The sequence below is a fragment of the Panthera leo genome, chromosome A1 (genome assembly GCF_018350215.1).
Source record: "Panthera leo isolate Ple1 chromosome A1, P.leo_Ple1_pat1.1, whole genome shotgun sequence".
NCBI classification, from domain to species: Eukaryota; Metazoa; Chordata; class Mammalia; order Carnivora; family Felidae; genus Panthera; species Panthera leo.
Window position 1 is genome coordinate 233,302,073 of NC_056679.1, and position 20,592 is coordinate 233,322,664.

The following is a 20,592-nucleotide window of genomic DNA, read 5'->3' on the forward strand; positions in this document are numbered from 1 at the left end:
ATGGACACGACAGCATGTCCTCTGAGGACACCCAACTTGAGATTACGACCGCCGCACACACGGAGCCACAAAAACTTATTTTATTGTAAACCTCCCACCGTGAGCTGAACTGTGGACACAACGCTAACTTGTAAATAACCAGGACAGCTGTTTGCCTCGTATGACGGTTCAGTTATTTCATTGACCCAGTAGGGGAGAAATAATCGTTGACTTTATGGGCTTCGTTTCTCCAGAAAGACTGGAGATGATGTGAAAATACGCGTGACGGTAAAGTGAAAATTAGTAAGTACAGGAACAGAGGAAGGGGAAGGCGGGGGGGGGGGGGGGTGATCTTCATCACCTGTGCTTCCCTGCACTTCTCTTTGAAAGGATCGACAACCGTGGGCCGCCTGGGTGGCCCAGGCAGTTGAGTGTCCTACTTCGGCTCAGATCATGATCTCACAATTCATGAGTCTGAGCCCTGCGTCAGGCTCACTGCTGTCATCATGGAGTCTGTTTGGATCCTCTCTCTCTCTCTCTCTCTCTCTCTCTCTCTCTCTGCCCCTCCCCCGCTTGTGTGTGCGCTCTCTCTCTCTCTCAAAATTAAATAAAACATATAAAAAGAAAAAGAAAAGAAAGATCTAACTGTACACAAAACAAAGACCCAACATCCTATCATGGTGGGCACAGTACATACAGTCAGACTTAACACTGTTTCGGGTTTTAAGTGTTGGAGTCTCTAACTTTTTTTTTTTTTTTTTTTTTTTTTTTTAAATTTCAGGGTCTCAATCACTGAGAAGTGCCTTGTCTGGGCTGCAAGGTGACCTCTCCGTTAGGCATAGTAGACGCAGCACCTCGGTCCTATGATACTTTTTAAGGGTCCACAAATGTGTTTTAATTTCTTCTAAAATCAAAACACACACACACACACACACACACACACACACACACAAGCTCTTAGGGTCAAAGGTTACATAGATGTTCATGCTAACACAGTTGCAAACTATAATTTTTAGTACATTTTAGAGAGGAAGGGGATTCCCAAGGCTCCTAAGTCAAATGCCCCAGACCCTAAGGGGCTGGTGTTGAGCCTGTGGGCACATGCCCGGCAGGACCGGCTGGATCCCGCGTAGCAGAGGAGGATCTCCAGCATCATACGGCATCCCCCAGCCTCAGCTGGGTGAGCCGGGCTCCCAGTGGGCCAACAGCTTTTGATGGCCCACCAGTTGCTGCTCATGAGGCCGGTGGCCCTAACCACCACCCGACCTGAGCCCGCGGAAGAATCCTGCTCTTCCCTAAAGGGGACAGTCAGCAATTATTCTGCACTTGCCTTCTGAACTCAAACTCCAAACAAGCTTTAATATGGACTTCTCTACAAAATAGGATCTTTTATAGGGCATCAAGGAAAACACAGTAGAGCTTTCATTAAAGGATGTATAAGTTTAGGGACTACATTCCTCCCCAGCATCTCTGCTGGCATCAGGGGCCTCTCGGAGGGGAAGTAAATGAAATGCAGAAATGCCCTCAGTGCTTGGACCACGAGGCTCTCCTCCCTCCCCTGGGCCATTCCCAGCGGACAGGATGATGAACAAAGTCACAGAGGCACACCCCGTGGCTGTTTTCTTCAGAGCCACTTCGGTTTTCAAAATTCAGAGGAGAAGACAAACAACCTAGCTTAAAATAAAGTGAACTAAAACATTAAAAACACTGTCGATCTAAATTAAATTCACCATACAACACAAACTAAGTGAAATGTACGAAAATGCCTTTATTAGTAATAAAATGCCTTTAAAACATGCCTTATATAGGTAAAAAAAAAATTCACGACACAAACTAAATGAAATGTATGAAAATGCCCTTATTGCTACTAAAACGTACTCAAATGCCTTTTAAAACATTTTAAAAAGTACCTTACAATGAAATGTACTAAAATGCCTTTTCATAGGGAGATCTCGAGCATGGTATCATCTATGTAATGGTAATAGGCTCCCCTAGCTCATTCCCTTCTAACACTTTATCCTTTCATTTTCAATGCATTTTCTGGTAATTTTGGAGGGCTCCTAATTGAGAGGTCTATTAAATACTCATCGCTTTTATGTATTATGTGACAGCTCTTTTGTCTCTTAGAGGCTTTTCCATAGGGCAACAGATTATGTGTGTTTTTGTTCTCGCATCTTTCACTTTTTTGTTAAACAGTACTATTTTTCATTCACATGGTAAAGGACAGTCTCATGCAAACCCTGCTTTTCTATAAAAAAAAAAAAGTGCTTTGAAGTCCAACAGACAGAGGGTAGGAACCCATCCCCACTTACTTCTGTGCGACTCAAGGTGAGCGCGAGCTTCCCTAAACCTGTTTCTCCACGTAAAAGCAACATGGATACTGCATGGCTGAGGGGCATTCAGTACATACAGGTGCACCATAAATAACAAAATTGTTACCATGATGATCATCATGCCCTTTCTCCTTCAAATCGCAATGCTCTCTCACCAAGGCTAGTCTGACTGCTCATTACTGGAGTGATGCCCACTTTACATTCTAAATAACATTTTATCATGAAAAATTACTTTGAAGTGTGGTCATGAGGCAAAAATAAATTTGCTTTTAGCTGTGATATATATCTGACTACAGGTGTATGTGAGCAGATACATACTATCATTCATTCACTCGTGTATTAAATATATACGTACGTGTGATATAGTAGAAAATATACTTTTCACTTTCCCACATATACAGTTATACTCCATTTTATCATGAGGTATGAAAGGAATAAACAAAAATTCTGATTAAACAATTCTACAAAACCATGGTGAACTAAATCAGAGCAGATCTCAAAAAAACAGAGAGATATTCCATGTTCATGGATAGGAAGACAATATTGCCGAGATGTCGATTCTTTCTGAATTAACCTATAGAGTCAATGCAATCCCAATAAAAATCCCAGCAAGTTATTTTGTAGATATCAACACATTGATTCTAAAGCTTACATGGGCAGGCACAGCACCTAGAATGGCCAACACAATGTGGAAGGACGGGAAAAAATTAGGAGGACTGACCCTCCTTGACTTCTGGTCTTGCTGTAAAACTACAGTGACCAAGGCAGGAGTGGTACTGCCAGAAGAATAGACAGAGAGATTGACAGAATGGAACAGACCCAACTAAACATAGTCAAAGGATCAGGACAAAGGGAGCAAAAACAATTTGACGGAGTGACAACAGTCTTGTCAGCAAAACATCTTAGAACTAGACAACCACATGCAAAAAAAAAAAAAAAAATCTAGACACATACTTTAGACTTCTCACAAAAATTAACTCAAAATGGGTCATAGCACAGGTCTAAGTGTAAAATGCAAAAGTAATTCTGAACACTTCTGGAAGCTTTCCCATACCCAAACCTTCATCAATTTGTCATGATGAATAATTAATAACACACAAATAGTTTTTAAATAATTAAGAATGCATAAGACAAAGGTGTTTACGCCTTCTTAGAAAGATGTATCATCCACTACTTGTAATTAAGTGACTTGTTACAGTCACACAAAAATACATAGCCTAAAGGCTTGACCATATTTACTTATTCTCAGTTCCTATTACACAGGCTAGTGTTCTCACTCACATGTTAAGAAATAAACACATGAGGGGCGCCTAGGCGGTTAAGTCAGTTAAGCATCCAACTCTTGGTTTCAGTTCAGGTTGTGGTCTCAGAGTTCCTGGGATCGAGCCCCATGTCAGACTCTGCACTGCTGGTGCAGAGCCTGCTTAGGATTCTCTCTCTCCCACTCTCTCTGTCCCTCCCCCACCAGTGTGTGCGCTCTCTCTCTCTCTCTCAAAATAAATAAATAAACAAAACAAACAAAAAATGACATGAGATAAGTGTATTTTAATGGGCAACGGTCCACGTGAGGCATCAAACTTTAAAGAACTTTCCCTTCTACAACTAGACCCCAAGTACAAAGTATTCCTGAAGGATCGCTAGTCTCACAAGCAGTAGACAAGGTCTCCAGGCCACTCCCCTACTCACTCCTATTAAAACAAACAAACAAAACAAAATATGACTGCTGAGCCCTCGGCGGAGGGGGGCACGTAGACAGGAAGCCTAGCCCACAAAGGCAAGGAGCCAGAGGCAGCTGGAAGGAGCAAAAACTAGCTTGGTCCTGCAGGCAGCAGGTGCATGGAGATGCCCAGGGGCTGAGATGCCTCAACAGTGTGTAGATCCACAGGACTACAAGCGCAGACAAAGGGAGACTGAGTAAACCTCAACTGGGGCACATTCCAGCTATCCTGGAAAGAGAAGCCAGTGGCTCTCAGGTAAAAGCTTCCCCACTTACAACCGCAATATTCCAACCAATTAAAGTCAATCGGCATCTTAAAACAAAAATCGCCAAAAATGACCAATCACTAAATAACATGGGTCCACAGAAATAACAAATGGTTTAGATTCCCAAGGACTGCAGACATTGAAAATGACAGCCAGACAACACAGACTAGCTGTATATGACATGTTTAAAGGAACAGGGGATATGCTTCCAAGGATGATCATACAAAAGAAATCAGGGGTAAACACACAGAAAATGGCACTTGTAAAACTGATCAACAGAATCATGTAAATAAAAGCTCAATAGTTCAGGGCACCTGGGTGGCTCAGTTGGATAAGCGTCTGACGTTCGCTCAGGTCATGATCTCGCGGTTTGTGAGTTCAAGCCCCGCGTCGGGCTCTGTGCTGACAGCTCAGACCCTGGAGCCTGCTTCGTGGATTCTGTGTTTCCCTCTCTCTCTGCCCCTCCTCACTCGTACTCTTTCTGTCTGTCTCTCTCTCAGAAATAAATAAAACATGAAAAAAAAAATTTTAAAGCTCAACAGTTGAAACAGAAAAAAATATGGAAACAAAAACAGAAAAAAGAAATAGTTAAAAAGAAAATCGGTGAACTGGAAGATTAACCAAAGAGTTTATGTGCAATGCACCAAAATATAAATATTCCTTTATAATGTTAGAGATAAAAATGATTTAAAAAACCTAAGACACACAGACTAGAATAAGATGAATAAGGAGGCATTAACATGTCTGACTGGAGTTCCCAAGTTACAAAATAAAGAGACTTGAGGAGATAAAGTCTCTAAAGATGGATCAGTTAGGGATGTCCAGTACTAATGAAAAACCATGAATCTACAAGTCCAGCCAGTTAGGCACAAAGAAATACAAACATAAATGCATGACGGTAAACATGCAAAAGATCGGAGATAAAGAAAAAGTCCTAACAGTGTTCAAAGAGAAGGAAGGATCACCCACGAAGAACGACAACACGGGAACAAAAATTTCAAGAGTGCAAGACAGTGAAGACAGGTATTGAGCAAAAAATAACAGTCAACCTTACATCGCCAAGAAACCAGCAGTGTTTTCTCATAATGAAAGCAAAAATGCAAACATTTACAAATAAATTATTTTATTTTAAACAATAATTTACCATAAACAGCTTGGAAAGCACTTCTAGCAACTTCTGGCCACTGGTGAACAGTGGTCCAGCAGACTCTTGGCCGCAGAAGCACAGAGGCAGTAGCTATGCAGAAGGAACAGATTCCCAGAAACCTTTCCACTGAGTTCCTCCATCTTGGTGGTCCCCTAGATGACTAGCCAAGTTTGTCTTCACGTATTTCCCGGAAAGCGTCCACTTCTCCACACAAACCAGTGCTTTATGAAGAATTCTTAGTGAGTCTGCAAATAAGTATTCTCTTTTTGAGAAACAGGGGTTCGCTAATTACCAACCCCAAAAGGGACTGAATGCCAACCACGGACCATCACCAAGTCTCCTTGCAATCTAATGTGCCCATGCCGATGGGACTGTTGTGTGACCCACCAGGCATGAAGCTGGCATCCCATCAGCAAATGGAGGTGAGCCACATGAGCCAGGGCTCAGACAGACCGTGAAGACACAAGTTGCATGAGCAAATGTCACAGGTACTCATAGGTTCTGCTCCCCCCACACCGCCTACCCTGTCTTTCTCGATCTGTACCCATGTCCTCACAGAGAGTTCCCTAAGACCTACTGCCAGAGGAAGTAAAAATCCAGACATCTGGATTATGTCTGGTTCTGCAGAATATACTAAGGCCACCGAAAAGGAGAGAATCGAAGCACTGTGACTGAGCCCCTTACGTGTGTCATTCTCGGGAGTACGAGCCAGCTGTCTGTGGCAGGTTGATTACAACGGACAGAAGGCGTGTTTTCACTCGAATTGAACCTACTCTGGCTAGGGCTTTGCTTTCCTGTCCATCATGCTTCCACCCAAACCACCATATATGGACTTTCCCAATGCCGTGGTCACTCACGAGGTATTTCACAGAGCCTTGCTTTTGACAGAAGCATTCATTTTACAGCAAATGATGTGTGACGATGAGCTTATGCTCTTGGAATTCGCTGGTCTTACCCTGTTCCTCATCACCCCAGAAGCAGCTTCCTTGACTGAAGGGGGGGAAAGAGCTCCTAAAGGCCCAGGGTGCCGGCGTGGGGGCACCACCTTGTAGGCTGGGAGATACCCTCCAGGGCAAAAACATGCTTTGAAACAGCCACCAGAGCACGGCACGGGCTCTGCCACCACCAAGATCCACAGGTCTGGGAATCAATGGGTGGAAACAGGAGCGGATGTCCTATGAATGACCCTCTAAGAAAACGTCTTAACTCCATTCCTGTAAATTTAGGCTGTTCCAACGCAGAGGGCTCAGTTGCCGAAGGAGGACACCTCTTCTGAGGAACTCAACAATATTTCCATTACACCGGAGACAAACTGCTACCCGGCCACGCCAGGCTACTGTTGGCACTGGGCCCGTGGGTAGAGAAGAGCTTTTAGTACTGGTTGGGGTGACAGGTGGACGCCCTCAAGAAAAACTGGGTTGCTCATACACGACGTAGGCAGGGAAAGGAAGGGTCCGACACAATGCAGGTTGTAGGGTGTCTCTCTTGCTCCTGTATCCTGTGATAAAAGTTCACGGAAACTTCTAACAACAAATATTATCTATTTGCAAACTACCAGGTAAAGGGACTATTTGTGTCACCCCATCCACTGAGGAACTAGGACCAGATAAGAAGATGCTTGAATATGGAATGGACGGTAGAAGGACGTTAGAATACCAGTGACATCCCTGTGATCTGCTGTGGAACCCGGGATGGCAGCGGTTATAAATATTTCTCCCGTGGCTTGGTGTAAATGTATTCGTGCCTGTGCGTGTGTGCACATGAAGTAACTCTTTTTCTTCTCTTCCCTATGACACGAGATGTATTAAGAGTATATTAATAGCTTTTATATCCAAGTAGGCAAGGAAAGTGATTTTTAAAGGACACTGCTCCTTAGACAGCTGAGAAATGAACATCACTAAGGTGGATAAAATGACCCTTGAGATCCTCCTTGAGGGAGAACGTTGGTGTGTTTTCAGTTGTACAAAGAAGGGCTGCATCCCATCAGGCGGAAGCACGATCGTGCTATTTTCTTTATGTAGAAGTCAAACAGCGAGCATGGTATACACAAGACCCAGGAAACAAGCAGCCGACTATGCTGGGTTGTTCTGTCATCCAATTGATGGATGCTCCTTCCCAGAATCCCCTTTCCCGAACGTTCCCAGGGAAGAGCTGGCCACAGGAGGCGCAGCCCCCCAGGAAGGGTGGCGCGCCGGACAGATGTGGGCGGGGACACATGGGGACAAGCTGGCGGGCCCCAGCCCACCCTGGCTCTCCACGGCCCCGCACCAGCTCTCTGGCTGTGTACTCACAGAGGCGGCGAAGGTGACAGCTCTCGGGAACCCCCCTGAGAGGCTCTCCTCCACAGATGCAGGCCCTCAGGTCCTTGGATCTCCTTGCACCTCCAACTGGTTAGCGACTTCTGTGCTGAGTCCCTAATGCTCCCTTTGGGGACCAAGCCTTCCATTTAAAGAAAAGGCTGAAAACTAATGAACTTTGTTTCCCCCTTCAGAAATTATAAAAACAAAGCAAACGACAAAAGAAACCCAGAGAAAGCAGAAGGAAGGTATGGTAGGAAGGTAAGAAAGAAACCCTTTCTTCTGGGTTCCTTCTGGGAAGCACTTTCTGACCTCCTCTGAAGTGACCTCCATACCATGTTTTGGCCAATGAAACGAGAGTAGAACCCTAGGTTTGTCCTCTGGGCAGAGCCATGCAAATGCCCATCTGAGGCCCCGCAGCACTTCCCCCTTCTATGGCACGATGACGACAAAAGCACCTGTCACAGGGAAGACACCTGTGGCCGAGCGTTCGGAGTCACTAAGCTGAGCAGAACCTCCCTCCTGGCCAGGATGTGTGCGCACGAACTAAACCTCTGGTATGTTAGGCCACATTTGGGGTTTTCTTGTTAACTCATCACGACCCATCCCGTCTTTACCGAAAACAAAAACTGGTACAACGCGATAGGGGGCTGGTCTGACAACACCTAACTTGTGTGGCATTGACAGCTGCCAAGCAGCAGGAGACGGAAGAACCCAGTTACTGAGACTGGAAAATGGCAACCAAGTTAGCAAAGGTCCACCATTTGTCAAAATATCTTCTCATTTATCTTGGAGGGGGAAAGATGCCCTGACAGAATTCTAAGTCCAGAGCAGGGCTCAGTGAACTGTTTGCACAAGGAGCTAGATCATCAGTATTTTATAGGCTTTAATTGGGCCACACGGTCTCAGTCACGTTATTTAACTCTGCTGATGTACCTTCAACACAGCTGTAGATCATACGCGAGTGAGGGTCCGGCTATATTCAATAAAACTTTATTTAAAAAATAGGCAGTGGGCCAGAGTTTGTTGACCCTACTCCCGAAGAGGTCATTAAACGAAATGTTACAACCATGGCTTTGCTGCTGTTGGCTGCATCTACTAAGGTATCATGAGGCAAACACAAGATCAGGAGATAACACGTTGGCTATCAGGAAGACGAATGCGGAAGCAACACATTCCAGAACTGCATGGATCTGTCAGACTGGAAGAGGAAAATGCTTCTCAGTCCCAACCAGTAAATGATTCAACTTGGTTCTGGGGTGAGAAGGGATTAAAACTCAGCCTCGTGGGGGCAAAGCAAGACCACTTTCAACAATGGATTAAGGTGTGTCAGAGTGAAGTCCAAGGAGCATGGTGCCAGAAAATCCTTTCAACTGGACAAAATGGCCTCATGGAAAAGAGGACCAGAGTGCACTACTCAAACAGGCTCAAAGAGAGAGAAAGAAGGAGGAGTGGACAGTGAGTAAGAGAGAGAAGAGGGAGGGAAAGAGAGATGGGGTGAGAAGGCAGAGACATATAGCAAATCTAACGAGTCAATCTTCAAAATAACTATGATGACCGCAGACACCTACAGATGACTGACATTAAATAGGTAAGAAGTTGAGTAAGCTTTGAGAGATCTGGGATTCCAAAAGCAATACCAGCCTGCACTACGGCTGTTGTAGACTTAACGGAAACTCTGGGTTCTCCATCTATGACGGAAGATAGGCTGAGGAACCTGCTCAGTCCCCATGTGGGGAACATTCCCCAAACGGTCAACCCAGATGTGTTCAAGAAGGTGACCGACAAGGAAGAATACCCCAAAGAGAAGGTTCAGAGGTCACAGAAAACAGAAGGGGCTGTTTCCAGGGAAAGAGTCTGGGTCAAAAGATGACTCAATTCGCAGCTCCTGGGCCAGAGACCCTGGAACCACCTGCCTGGAGATTTAGCATTGCTTGTGTTGTCCTTCCCTTGAAGCCCAACAGAGACAAAAGATAGTTCTTGGAAAAGTGAAAACAAAACAGACAACGGACAAGATTTTAAAAGGTCAAAGAGAACAATAATACTATAAATAAAAACCAAAGGCAGAATACATGTAAAGTGTTAAAATGAGACACAAGTATTATCTACGTGCCATTAAATGTGAGAATTTGGATGAAAGGCAAAAATTCCTTGAAATATCTTATTAAAACTGACTCAAGAAATAAAATTAGAAATACTAACAATCCTTTTAATATCCAAGATACTGAAATGGAAGTTTCTAAATTTTCCTATAAAGAAAGTGACAAGCCCGGGTGGTTTTCCAGACAAATTCTATCCAACTCATCCCAACATTCCAAAAACCTGAAAATCTTATAGAAAACTGAAAAGGAAGGCATGCTCTCTTTAACTTAAAAAAAAGGGGGGGGTGGGGGGGGCCTGACTGGCTCCATTGGTAGAACATGTGACTCTTGATCTTGGGGTCATGAGTTCAAGCCCCACATTGGGTGTGGAGCCCACTTTAAACAAACAAACAAACAAACAAACAAAGTTTCATAAAAGAATATTTCAAATTCACTTCACCAAAAAAAAAAAAAATGTTGTAAAACTCTTAATCAAACTCTTAGCACATGACATCCAACATTTGATAAGAGATACCATGAAAATTGAGTTCGTCTCTGGTATATGAAAATCGTTTGATATTAGAAAACCTATAATTATTATTCATTACATTGACAGACTAAAAAACAACTTAAAAAGCATACGTAGTCACTTCAACTTAGTAAAATTCAACACCCAATCACATTTAAGCTTTTTGCATAAAGCATAACAAGAGGGAATCTCAAAGGAAATCTACAAAACCAATATCCTCCTAAATAAATTATGAAGGAGCTCTCTTTAAAATTAGGAAAAAGGCAAGAATACTCACAATCACCAATTCTGTCAAGATAATATTAGAATTCTTAGCCAGCACAATAACATAAGAAACAGAAATTTAAGACCTTCATACTAGAAAACAGAAAAATAGAACTCTTATTATTTCAGGTGATAGGATTCTCTACGTAGGAAACCTGAAAGAATCTGCAGTTCAGTTATTAGTTAACAAAGTAAGACAGCAAGTTACAGAATAACATCTATAAAACTGTGACACTTCACCAAAGCACACAAATGAATGGAGAGATGCTCCAATGTTCATGGATAGAAAAGCTTAATATCATAAAATATCTCATCAATGAATCAAGAGATTCAAGATGACACTAACAAAATCTCAGTTGAGTTTTTTCATACTCAACCATATGAGGTTGACATAAGGTGACTATAAAGTTTATAGAGAAGAAAAAAAAGGTCAAGAAACTTTTAAAGGAGCTGAATGCTACTACCTGTTTAATCTAAATACTTATTACAAAGCTTTACCAATTATAGCGGGTGTGTGTACGTGCAGGAATACAAAGCTAAAAACAAAACAAAACAAAACTCAACCAGTGGAACAGAATAGAGAACTCATAACAAACCACTCACATATGGAATTTTGATGTAGGAAAGACAGACGTGGGGAAAAGAAACAGCTAAAAGTGATTAGGAAAATTTCATTCACCACAAGAAAAAAAATGTAACTGATCTCAATCACTACCTCACACCATATGCCTATAATAATATATACAGATGCACATACATACATGATAAAATGAATAAAAAGAAAAGCAAGAGAACGATGACAAAAAGTTCAATATAAAGTTTACGTTTGAGGCTCAGCAGGGGATTGGGACAGGAGTGCCATACAGACTATTCTGGTTTCGACTGGGTTCATGAGTGTTTACTTCAATGTAAATAAGGAAGTCAGATAGGTATCAATGAGAACTGTGCTTAAAAATCAAAAATTGATCAAATTGGTCAAATGATAAATCCCATTCCGTGCACCTACAGACCAACTGTGAAGAACATGGCTGTTAAATGCTTGAATTAACTACAAGCCAATGATGAGAAAGGATTAGACATCTGATCCACCATAGGTCTGAAACTACTGTGTCTTTCATTTGTACTCACCTGATCTCTTTATTCTCTGAATTTTTAACATCATTACTGGTTCTAGTAACGAACTAGTCTAAAATGTTGTTTCCTTTATAATGTCCACAGATCACTAGTTGCTTGAAGGCTCACCTACTTTGCCCTTAATTTTTTTACAGCTTAAAAAAATAGGGGTGACTGGGTGGTTCTGTGGTTGAGCATCCAACTCTTGATTTCAGCTCAGGTCATGATCCCAGGGTCATGCAACAGGGCACCACATCGGGCTCCCGCTCCGTGTGGAGCCTGCTTAAGAGTCTCTCTCTCTTCCTCTGCTCTAAAATAAAACGAGGGACACCAGGGTGGCTCAGTTGGTTAGTGTCCAACTTCAGCTCAGGTCTGATCTCACAGCTTGTGGGTTCGAGCCCTACATCGGGCTCTGTGCTGACAGCTCAGAGCCTGGAGCCTGCTTCCAATTCTGTGTCCCTTTCTCACTCTGCCCCTCCCCCGGTCATGCTCTGTCTCTGTCTCTCAAGAATACATTAAACACACACACACACACACACACACACACACACACACACACACACGTCAGCCTCGGGGATAAGAACGTAGAAATGAGAGCCAGCACCTTTGAGATCTGGCTCGTTCTAGCTGTAATGTCCCAACACCATCATGTCTGAGGGACAGTAAAGGACATTAATGAAACAGGTAGAAGTTCTACTTCTAAGACCTTGCAATCAAGGCCCCCATTCCAAAGTACTGGTCCCCCATATTCTCCACCAGGAACCTCCTCTAAGTGGCTGGCCACAGAGACTTGATTTGTTCATAGGATTCTCACCCGCAATAACCATCTTGGGAAATCTCAGTAATTTCAGTGTTCTAAAAAGGAGCTATTGGGGCACTTGGGTGGCTCAGTTGGGTAAATGTCTGACTTTGGCTCAGGTCATGATCTCGTGGTTTATGGATTCAAGTCCCACGTCGGGCTCTGTGCTGACAGCTCGGAGCCTGGAGCCTGCTTCAGACTCTGTGTCTCCCTCGCTCTCTGCCCCTCCCCCACTCATGCTGTCACTCTCTCAAAAATAAACAAACATTTAAAAAACATAAAAATAGGGGCGCCTGGGTGGCTCAGTCGGTTGGGCGTCCGACTTCAGCTCACGTCATGATCTCGCAGTCGGTGAGTTCGAGCCCTGTGTCGGGCTCTGGGCTGATGGCCCAGAGCCTGGAGCCTGCTTCCGATTCTGTGTCTCCCTCTCTCTCTGCCCCTCCCCCGTTCATGCTCTGCCTCTCTCTGTCTCAAAAATAAATAAAACGTTAAAAAAATTTTTTAAACATAAAAATAAATAAAAAGAAGCTATCATACCTTATGTCTGTATGTTTCAAATACAATAAATTATTCATCCAATATATTTTAATTGTGTTAATTGAAAATTTCCATTTCAAGCACCAAGTTTTTTTTTTAAGAGATTTGGTTGGACTCTAAGATATAACTGGCCTTAGGTATCCCTAACAGCCTAGACCCAGGTCTCTATTCCTACTCTTTCTTGGCACCATTGTTCTGGAAACTGGAGCAAAGTCAGAAAGGTAGTTGGCAAAGTTACTCACGATGGTTTTTCAGGTAAAGGTTCCCATTACCGTTTCCATCACTCTCTCAACTATGTGGCTTCTGGGTCAGAAGTGTAAGCCCAGGTAAAAAGAAGGAACAAAAACATTATTTATAACATTACCAGGAACGGCTGGACCCATGAAGTTTTCTCCTTGTGATTTTTTTTTTATTGTATCCTTATACAAAGCGAGCATCAAAGCAACATCAGCCACACCTCAACTTGGTCAAATGGACGCACACGTGAGCTAACCCAACCATCCTTTTCTCTCCTCCCAAACACACCTGGTGGTTGCAGCCAGAATTTCCAGGGGTCTGTCAATTTCCTGATATGATACCAAGAAATCACATCATAAATATCTTACTTTATATACCATTATCCAAAGCTAACAAAACCGAGAAATAGGAAAAGCCACAGGAGTGTCCATTGGGCATGAATTTTAGGGCTGGAAAATGAAACACTTATGTCAAAATGTGACTTTTCACTAAACTATCTTTGGATCACCAACTATCTTTTTTTAAATAACTCAAAGTTTATGCACAAGATGTATCACATAAAGAGAAACATATCCCCTGCTTTTTCATGCCCAGACTTAAAAATCCTATTATCCATTTAGTTTCCAGCCGGGAATACATGTCACCTACAGGATGCCTTGACAAGGAAAACCCTCTGTGGCACAAATATACGAGTAACAGTGAGGTCATTGTGGGGCTTGGGTGCAATATGTGCCTGGCGCTGTGCTAAATGTTCATATGATCTAGCCTTCTTCATTCCCAACAGAGCTCCCCGAGCCTGGTTGTGCTATTTGTGTTATTTCACAGATGAAACAGTAGCTGAGGCAACGGCAGGTAAATTAATTTCTCAGGGGCACACACCAAGTGGCAAAACAGACCCCGATCCAGGGCTATCAGCAAAGTTTTGTCGTGTTAACCAGTAGGCTCCTGATGGAAAGGCCAGCTTCTACGGAAAGCAGACCTACGCCATCAATTACACACGTGTTAATTACACGCCTGGGCCAGGGCCAGGGCTGTGTGAAATGTCCCAAGCGGAGCTCCGTTTCATCCCGATTTGTCGAGGAGACGAGACAAGCTCTCAACACTATGCTGAACATCAGATGACAGTAATGTGGTAGTGAAAATGCTTTCACACAGTTCAGGAGCTTTGCAGGTGGAAGGAGAATGAGTGAGGTCCAGTAAATTGTGCCGAAGCCAATATCAAGTTATAGAAAGGACTGCTGTGTGAGCGGATTATTCACAGACACCCAGTTTAGACTACCACTAGCAATTACTGATCAACATATCAAAGTGATTAATACCACCATAAAACACCTGTAACAGAGTAATATATCAGCTCTCACAGTGTTATTACCTTTTAAATAGAATGATTTAAAAATATCGGTAAGAGGAAACTTCGCAAATAGTTCAACAGGAATGATTCTACATGCCACGGTCTTTATGCCAGAGATTTCTCAGACAACAAAAGCACAGCCACAAATGGGTCCTCGGCTTAATGGGGAAGACACTGGGAATACTGGGCATAATGAAAATAAATGATGCCCACCTCAACGAGCTCAAAGTCAGGAAGCAGCTCTACCAAGATGTGTTTTAACATCAAAAGAGAAAAGAATTGACGTGTAACTCCATTCCAGAAAATGAGGGCTGAGGACATTGACATCAGTAGGAAATTTCAACAGGAAACCCGCGATTGTGCCCGGACCGGAGCCGGGAATCTCCGATCTGCAGTGGCCTCCAGGAAAGCTCCCCCAGGAAGAGTCGAATGCCCTGTATCTGGCCCCCGCCCTGCCCCTGTGGGACCTGAAAGAAACGAGCGCACTGCTTTGGGTCTCTGTCCTCATTCTCCAAGAGTGCCTTCCAGCTTTAATGCCATGTGACACGTTCTTCCATAGCAACAATAGAAATGCAACGACAGAAGACTCTCCTGACAGTACTTCCTGGGGGGCATGTTCTGGGCCAGGCATTACTCTGACTGCTTCACAAGCACTAATTTGGACCATCGCCTTAGAAGGCAGGTACCGTTCTATTTTACAAACAAGAAAACGGAGGCACAGAGAGGTTAAATAATTTGCCGAAGGTCATAGAGATGGAAAGGCACGAAGCCAAAAGGCCCGCGCAGAAAGATGCTCTTAACCATCACTTTACTTTCTCTGCCCTTTTTCAAAAGGAGAAGACTAGGTCCTGTGCATATATTGAATCGTGCACTTTTAAGATCCCAAGGATGCTTCCAAATCCTTCCTTGTCAGCCTTCTAAATTGCAACCACCTTTCCTGCAGAAAATTATGGTTTTTCCTCATCTTTTGTTGATGCCACAGTTAAGTTATAACGGGAATGACTTCGTGAAAGGCTGGTTGCCATTACAAACACCTGCCAAGAAAGAGTTTCCTGAATGCAAAGAAATTCACGGGAAGGTATATCTTGAGATACCTCTACTCTGATTCCCAAGAACAAGCTCTAGTCCCATGCACCCCCAGAATTATGGGACCAGAGGAAGTACATACTTTTCCTGTTCCTGAAAGAAGAGGCCAGACATATTTATCTGCCTTCTCCAGCCTTCACCCCCAAGACAAGGGTGAAGGATTGAGTGTGTCCCCACTGACATCCTACCACCCACTGGGGGCGCTGAAATACCATCTGGAATAATAAAGCCAATCTTCCTGTACAATGACTGGGTTTCTGTGTGTGTTTCTCCGTTGTATAAATAAAGAAAAAAAAAAACAAAACACTGATATATCTGTCCTTAGAAAAAATACCCAATTTTCCCTGGAAAACTGATTTGGAATGGCAAGTACTTACGGTTATTGTTTGAAAGATTTAGCTCACCAAATCACGAAAAAGGAAGAAGATCATATTCTCAGTCGAAATCATGCATATTACATATTTAATAAAAGCATGTATACCTGCATGGGTTTCCATCTCATAGCAAAATAAAAAAATCTATTTTGTTGCAATATCTATTTAAAATGTATGGGAATAAAAGTTTTCCATTCCAGTTGAAATATTAACTATTTCTCATCATGAATTTTAGCTAAAACAAATCTGGTTGCAGCCAGCTGGTATTTTGACAAACTAAAAAAATTATGTCAACTTTGCTAACAACGACAGGCCAATTTCGAAAAAAAAAAAAAAGCTTGCTGATTTTGGACGTGGTAAGTCAGAGAGGATTTAATTCTGATAGTCGGTTCCACGCATGTAGTAATGAGAGCCAGTCCTGGAAAATGAAGTGACATCATAAGACTCAGAACTTAAAGTCTGATCTCATGAGTTCCATTATTTTCCGATGCCAGGTGTCAAGTTTACTTCGCCCATCATGCCCTGTGCTCTCAGTACAACACCCTTGAAAAGCAACAGAAAATATCTTTCAAATTATTAAACAAATTATTAAAATTCAAGACATGCTATCAGGCGTCCTATTTATTCTATGTCTAGAGAATTCCTAGCGAATATGGGATAAAACCTATTTAATGGCTTCCTATGTAGAAAATAACTAAGCAAGATGGCAAAGTTTCAATTCAGAATTTATTTTTACAATGTAATAAAAATTCAGGGCAGCTGGATGGCTCCGTCATTTGGGCGTCTGACTTCAGCTCAGGTCACGATCTCATGGTTCCTGGGTTCAAGCCCCGCATCGGGCTCTGTGCTGACAGCTTGGAGCCTGGAGCCCGCTTCCGATTCTGTGTCTCCCTCCCTCCCTCTCTCTCTCAAAAATGAATAAACATTAAAAATAAAAGTTTAAAAATACTTCAAGAACTACTTTAACTTCATGCAGTTTCATGGACTGATTGATCATAAGTTGAAATTAAGTGAAACTGATTTGTGAATCATGTCAAATCACTTCGTACAAAGGCAAGTCCATATAGCAAAACATCACTACGTACTTGGATGATGCTAAGATCATTTTGTGATCCAAATGTTCTAGGAGGCTACTGGATGTGCATGAAGAAGACTGCCAGACTTTTTCTACTACAAGAACTGATGAAAGTCTAATAGAAACCAAAATCAGGCAGATTCATGGGAAAGAAGAAATCTGTCCAAGATTTCAGGCAGCAAAAATAGATGTGCCGAGCTCCTGAATTACATCAGAGCCCAGCTATTCTTGTAAAGCGCTCGAAGGTGGAAACCTGGGCTGGCCCCAGGCGGCTATTTCCATCCCCCAGAGGTAGATCGCTCAGCAGCCAAGCTCTGGTCAGTCTGAGAAACGAACTCACCCCACTCGGTGTGAACACAGCTCTGCGTGAACACCGGCCTGTCTTTCAATGCTCCATCTTTGTGTGAACAGAGAACATTCTCCGGAAAGCGGAACTGCTGTTTATGATATTACTAAAAGCAAAAGAGAAACGAGCCGTCTGGAGCTCAGAACTGACCCAGTCGTCCCTAACGTCTAGTATGGAAGGATACTGCCTATGGCTTGCGGGGGTTCCCACCTCCCGCTGGGCCCTGCAGCCCCAGTCCCCACCTGAAGGGAGCCTCTCCACCAAAACCATTCATACTCCCTGATTCTGGAACGTTTCTGCAGAGCTCTTCACCTTGAAAGATTCATACAGTAGTCAGTCCACAGACCAGGTACAGCAAGGAACAGTCCATTTCGCTGCCTCTGGGCATCATCTTAGGCCACAGCCACGGCCCGGGAAGTGCTTACTCTGTGCTTTAAACGCTTTAGCTGAACGCCAGGAAAGTGTGGAAATGGTGGATTTCCCAAGGAAAGGTAAAGACGCCTGGATAAACTGTGAAAAGGATACCACTCGCCCCATGTGATATGGAACACAAAGGAGGTGTATAAAGAGAGACTAACGGAGAGCTCAAAAACAACTCAGAGAAGGGTGTCACAGCTGGACGATGCTGAACCTCAGAAAAGCCCAGGCAAGAACATCTGTACCAGTGGGGTTTAAGAAATTCGAGACCTGTATCTTAGAAAACAAAGTGCTGTGTGTGTAGGGGAGACATGAACTTCACACTTGTCTTTAACTATATTAATGGTGCTATAAATAGGCCATCACCTGCTCCTCCTTTTCCATTTAGAAGAGAACGAGCCAGAAGGGTTTGAATTACAGATTCAACAGAATCACAAGCAGCGACGTCCTAGCAGAAGAGATTTCCAGAGGAAAGCTGACGTGCTTTCTTCCCTGCAAGTGCAGGAATGAACAAAAGATGCTTTTAGAGAGCCTGGTGCCAGTCCTGAAAGTGGTGAAGAGACACAGAGATGCCATGCCCATTCCAGGGGGCATCCGGGGCTGCTGCCGTGGGTATGAGGACAGCGCTGAAGTCACACCCAGAAAACAGAACCAAAAGGCGCTCTCCGCTTCGGATTTTATGACAGAAGATCCAGATCCCCTACATTCTATTTTGGACTCTTACCGAATTCCATCAGGAGACAGCACTTCTCGAGAAACGTGGGGAGAAAGAAAACTTTACTTTTAAAAGAACCCTATGATGATAACAAGTTTTTCCCATGCATAATAACTGAGTGCCATCTGGCTCAGGATATCAGAAACCAATTGGCAAGTAGGAAGGACAGCTATTTTACACAGTTGGTGAAATACAGGCAAACGTCCATTTATTTCTTTGCTCGCGGACCAGAATGCACGTGCATACTTCTATTCTAAGCTACACACACACACACACACACACACACACACACACACACACACAAAAGTCATTCAGTAGAGACATCTCCAGATCAACCGCTGACCCAAAATACCCCACTGGATAATCGATGCCTGGCAGTCTGCACACACATACAGAATCACAGGCAGTGCAAAAGTTTGAACCACACAACCAGAATGATCGGTAACAGGAAGTTTACCGCCATCTACAGATTTTCCCTCACCGCTCCAGGGAGCGAGCCAAGGATTCCTGCCTGAAAAACATAAATTGGCAAAACTGACATCAGCTGTTGAGTTGCACCGATGCTCCTGGTGATGAAACCCACTTTCAAAACCTGCACGAAAGAGTCGACACGATGAAAAACCTCCCTAGAAACAGGAAATCAACGGTCCGTGGGTGCTTGCTACTTACAGACTCAAAGCGTGAAGACTCACAACAGGTCAACACCCCATCTCGTTCTGTCTATGGGACTAAATAGATACAAGGGCAGAGATGCATAATCCTATGCTTTTTTCCCCCCCATTTCCCTCGCCATTAACCCCTTTCCCAGGGCAGGTTTGGGAGAGTCAACGTGCACTCCCAACTAAAACGCCGGCTCCGGGGGCCCGTGCACGGCCTCGGGCAGCGGCCGGAGGGGTCGCGTCTCGGGCAGATGTTGCGGCCGCGGCGCCGGCTGAAAGCGCAGCGGGCCGGGCCAGCGGGTGCGCGGGACCCGGGGGGAGCACACGCCCTGCCCGTCCACCCCGGGGAGCACCCCGGCAACTTTATCTGGGGCCCCACCTGCCACGGAAACTTTTCTCTCGCCCGCGGCACCCCCCCCCCCCCCAACCGCGAGCCTGGCCGGGAGCCGCGGGCCGAGGGGCCAGCCCCCGGGCGGGACGCGAGGCTCGTCCGGGCCGGGTCCGCCTCCGGGCTCCGTGACCGGGACGGCGCCGGGGCAGGTCGCGCGGGGAGGCCACTCACCAGCCGGAGCGCGAAGAAGACGGCGAGCAGGGCGAGGCAGGCGCCCATGACGATGAGCAGCAGGAAGACGATGAGCGGGTGCTGCTGGCTCATGCAGTAGTAGGACTCGTACAGCCAGTCCCGGGACCGCTGCAGCCCGTCGCCGCCGCCCGCCGCCGCCGCCGCCGCCGCAGCCGCCGCCTCGGCGCGGTCCCGCAGGTAGCGGCGGCGCCGCATCGCCTCCCGCCACATCGGGCCGGCTCGCGGGGCGCCCGCCGAGCGCGCCCGGCCGGGGCTGCGCCGCCCGCGTCCCACCCCCGCGCCGCCTCGGCCGGCCCGGCTGCCGCGCTCCGAGCTGCGCGCAGGGGCCTCCGGCGCGGGCGGAGCTCGGCGCCCCGGGCTGGGCGCTGACGCGCGGGCGGGGGCCGGGCGGCGGCCTCAGGGGCAGCTCCCGGCGCCGCCGCTGCCGCCACCGCGCGGGAGGGGGCGGGTGCGACCGGGGCCCTCGGCCCGCCCCTCTCCCTCCCCCCCCCCCCCCCCCCCACCAACCGCGCGGCGCGCGGCCCGGCCTCCGCCCACCGCCGCCGCCCCCCGACGGCCGAGCCACGCGCTGGGGGCGGCCCGAGGGGGAGGGGAGGGGAGGGGGGCGCCGGCCGCGCGCCGGCCGGGACGTCCCCTCCTCCCGCCCGCCCACGCCCGGCCTCGGCGGGGCCCACCCCCGCCCCGCTA

The 20,592-nt window shown here is 45.5% G+C and overlaps 1 protein-coding gene across 8 annotated transcripts in view; it reads right to left on the reverse strand.

Annotated features, from left to right (window-relative positions):
- Window positions 1–20,115, reverse strand: part of ADCY2 (adenylate cyclase 2) — a 412,867-nt gene extending 392,752 nt beyond the window's left edge. For all 8 annotated transcript variants that reach the window (XR_006206545.1, XM_042953381.1, XM_042953369.1 and 5 more), the window contains exon 1: window positions 19,885–20,115. Coding sequence is in view for 7 of the 8 variants with exons in the window: in XM_042953381.1 (XP_042809315.1) it covers window positions 19,885–20,115 (231 nt within the window). In the remaining variant the exon portion in view is untranslated. The remainder of the gene's footprint in view (window positions 1–19,884) is intronic.
- Between the last annotated feature and the right edge of the window lie 477 nt (window positions 20,116–20,592).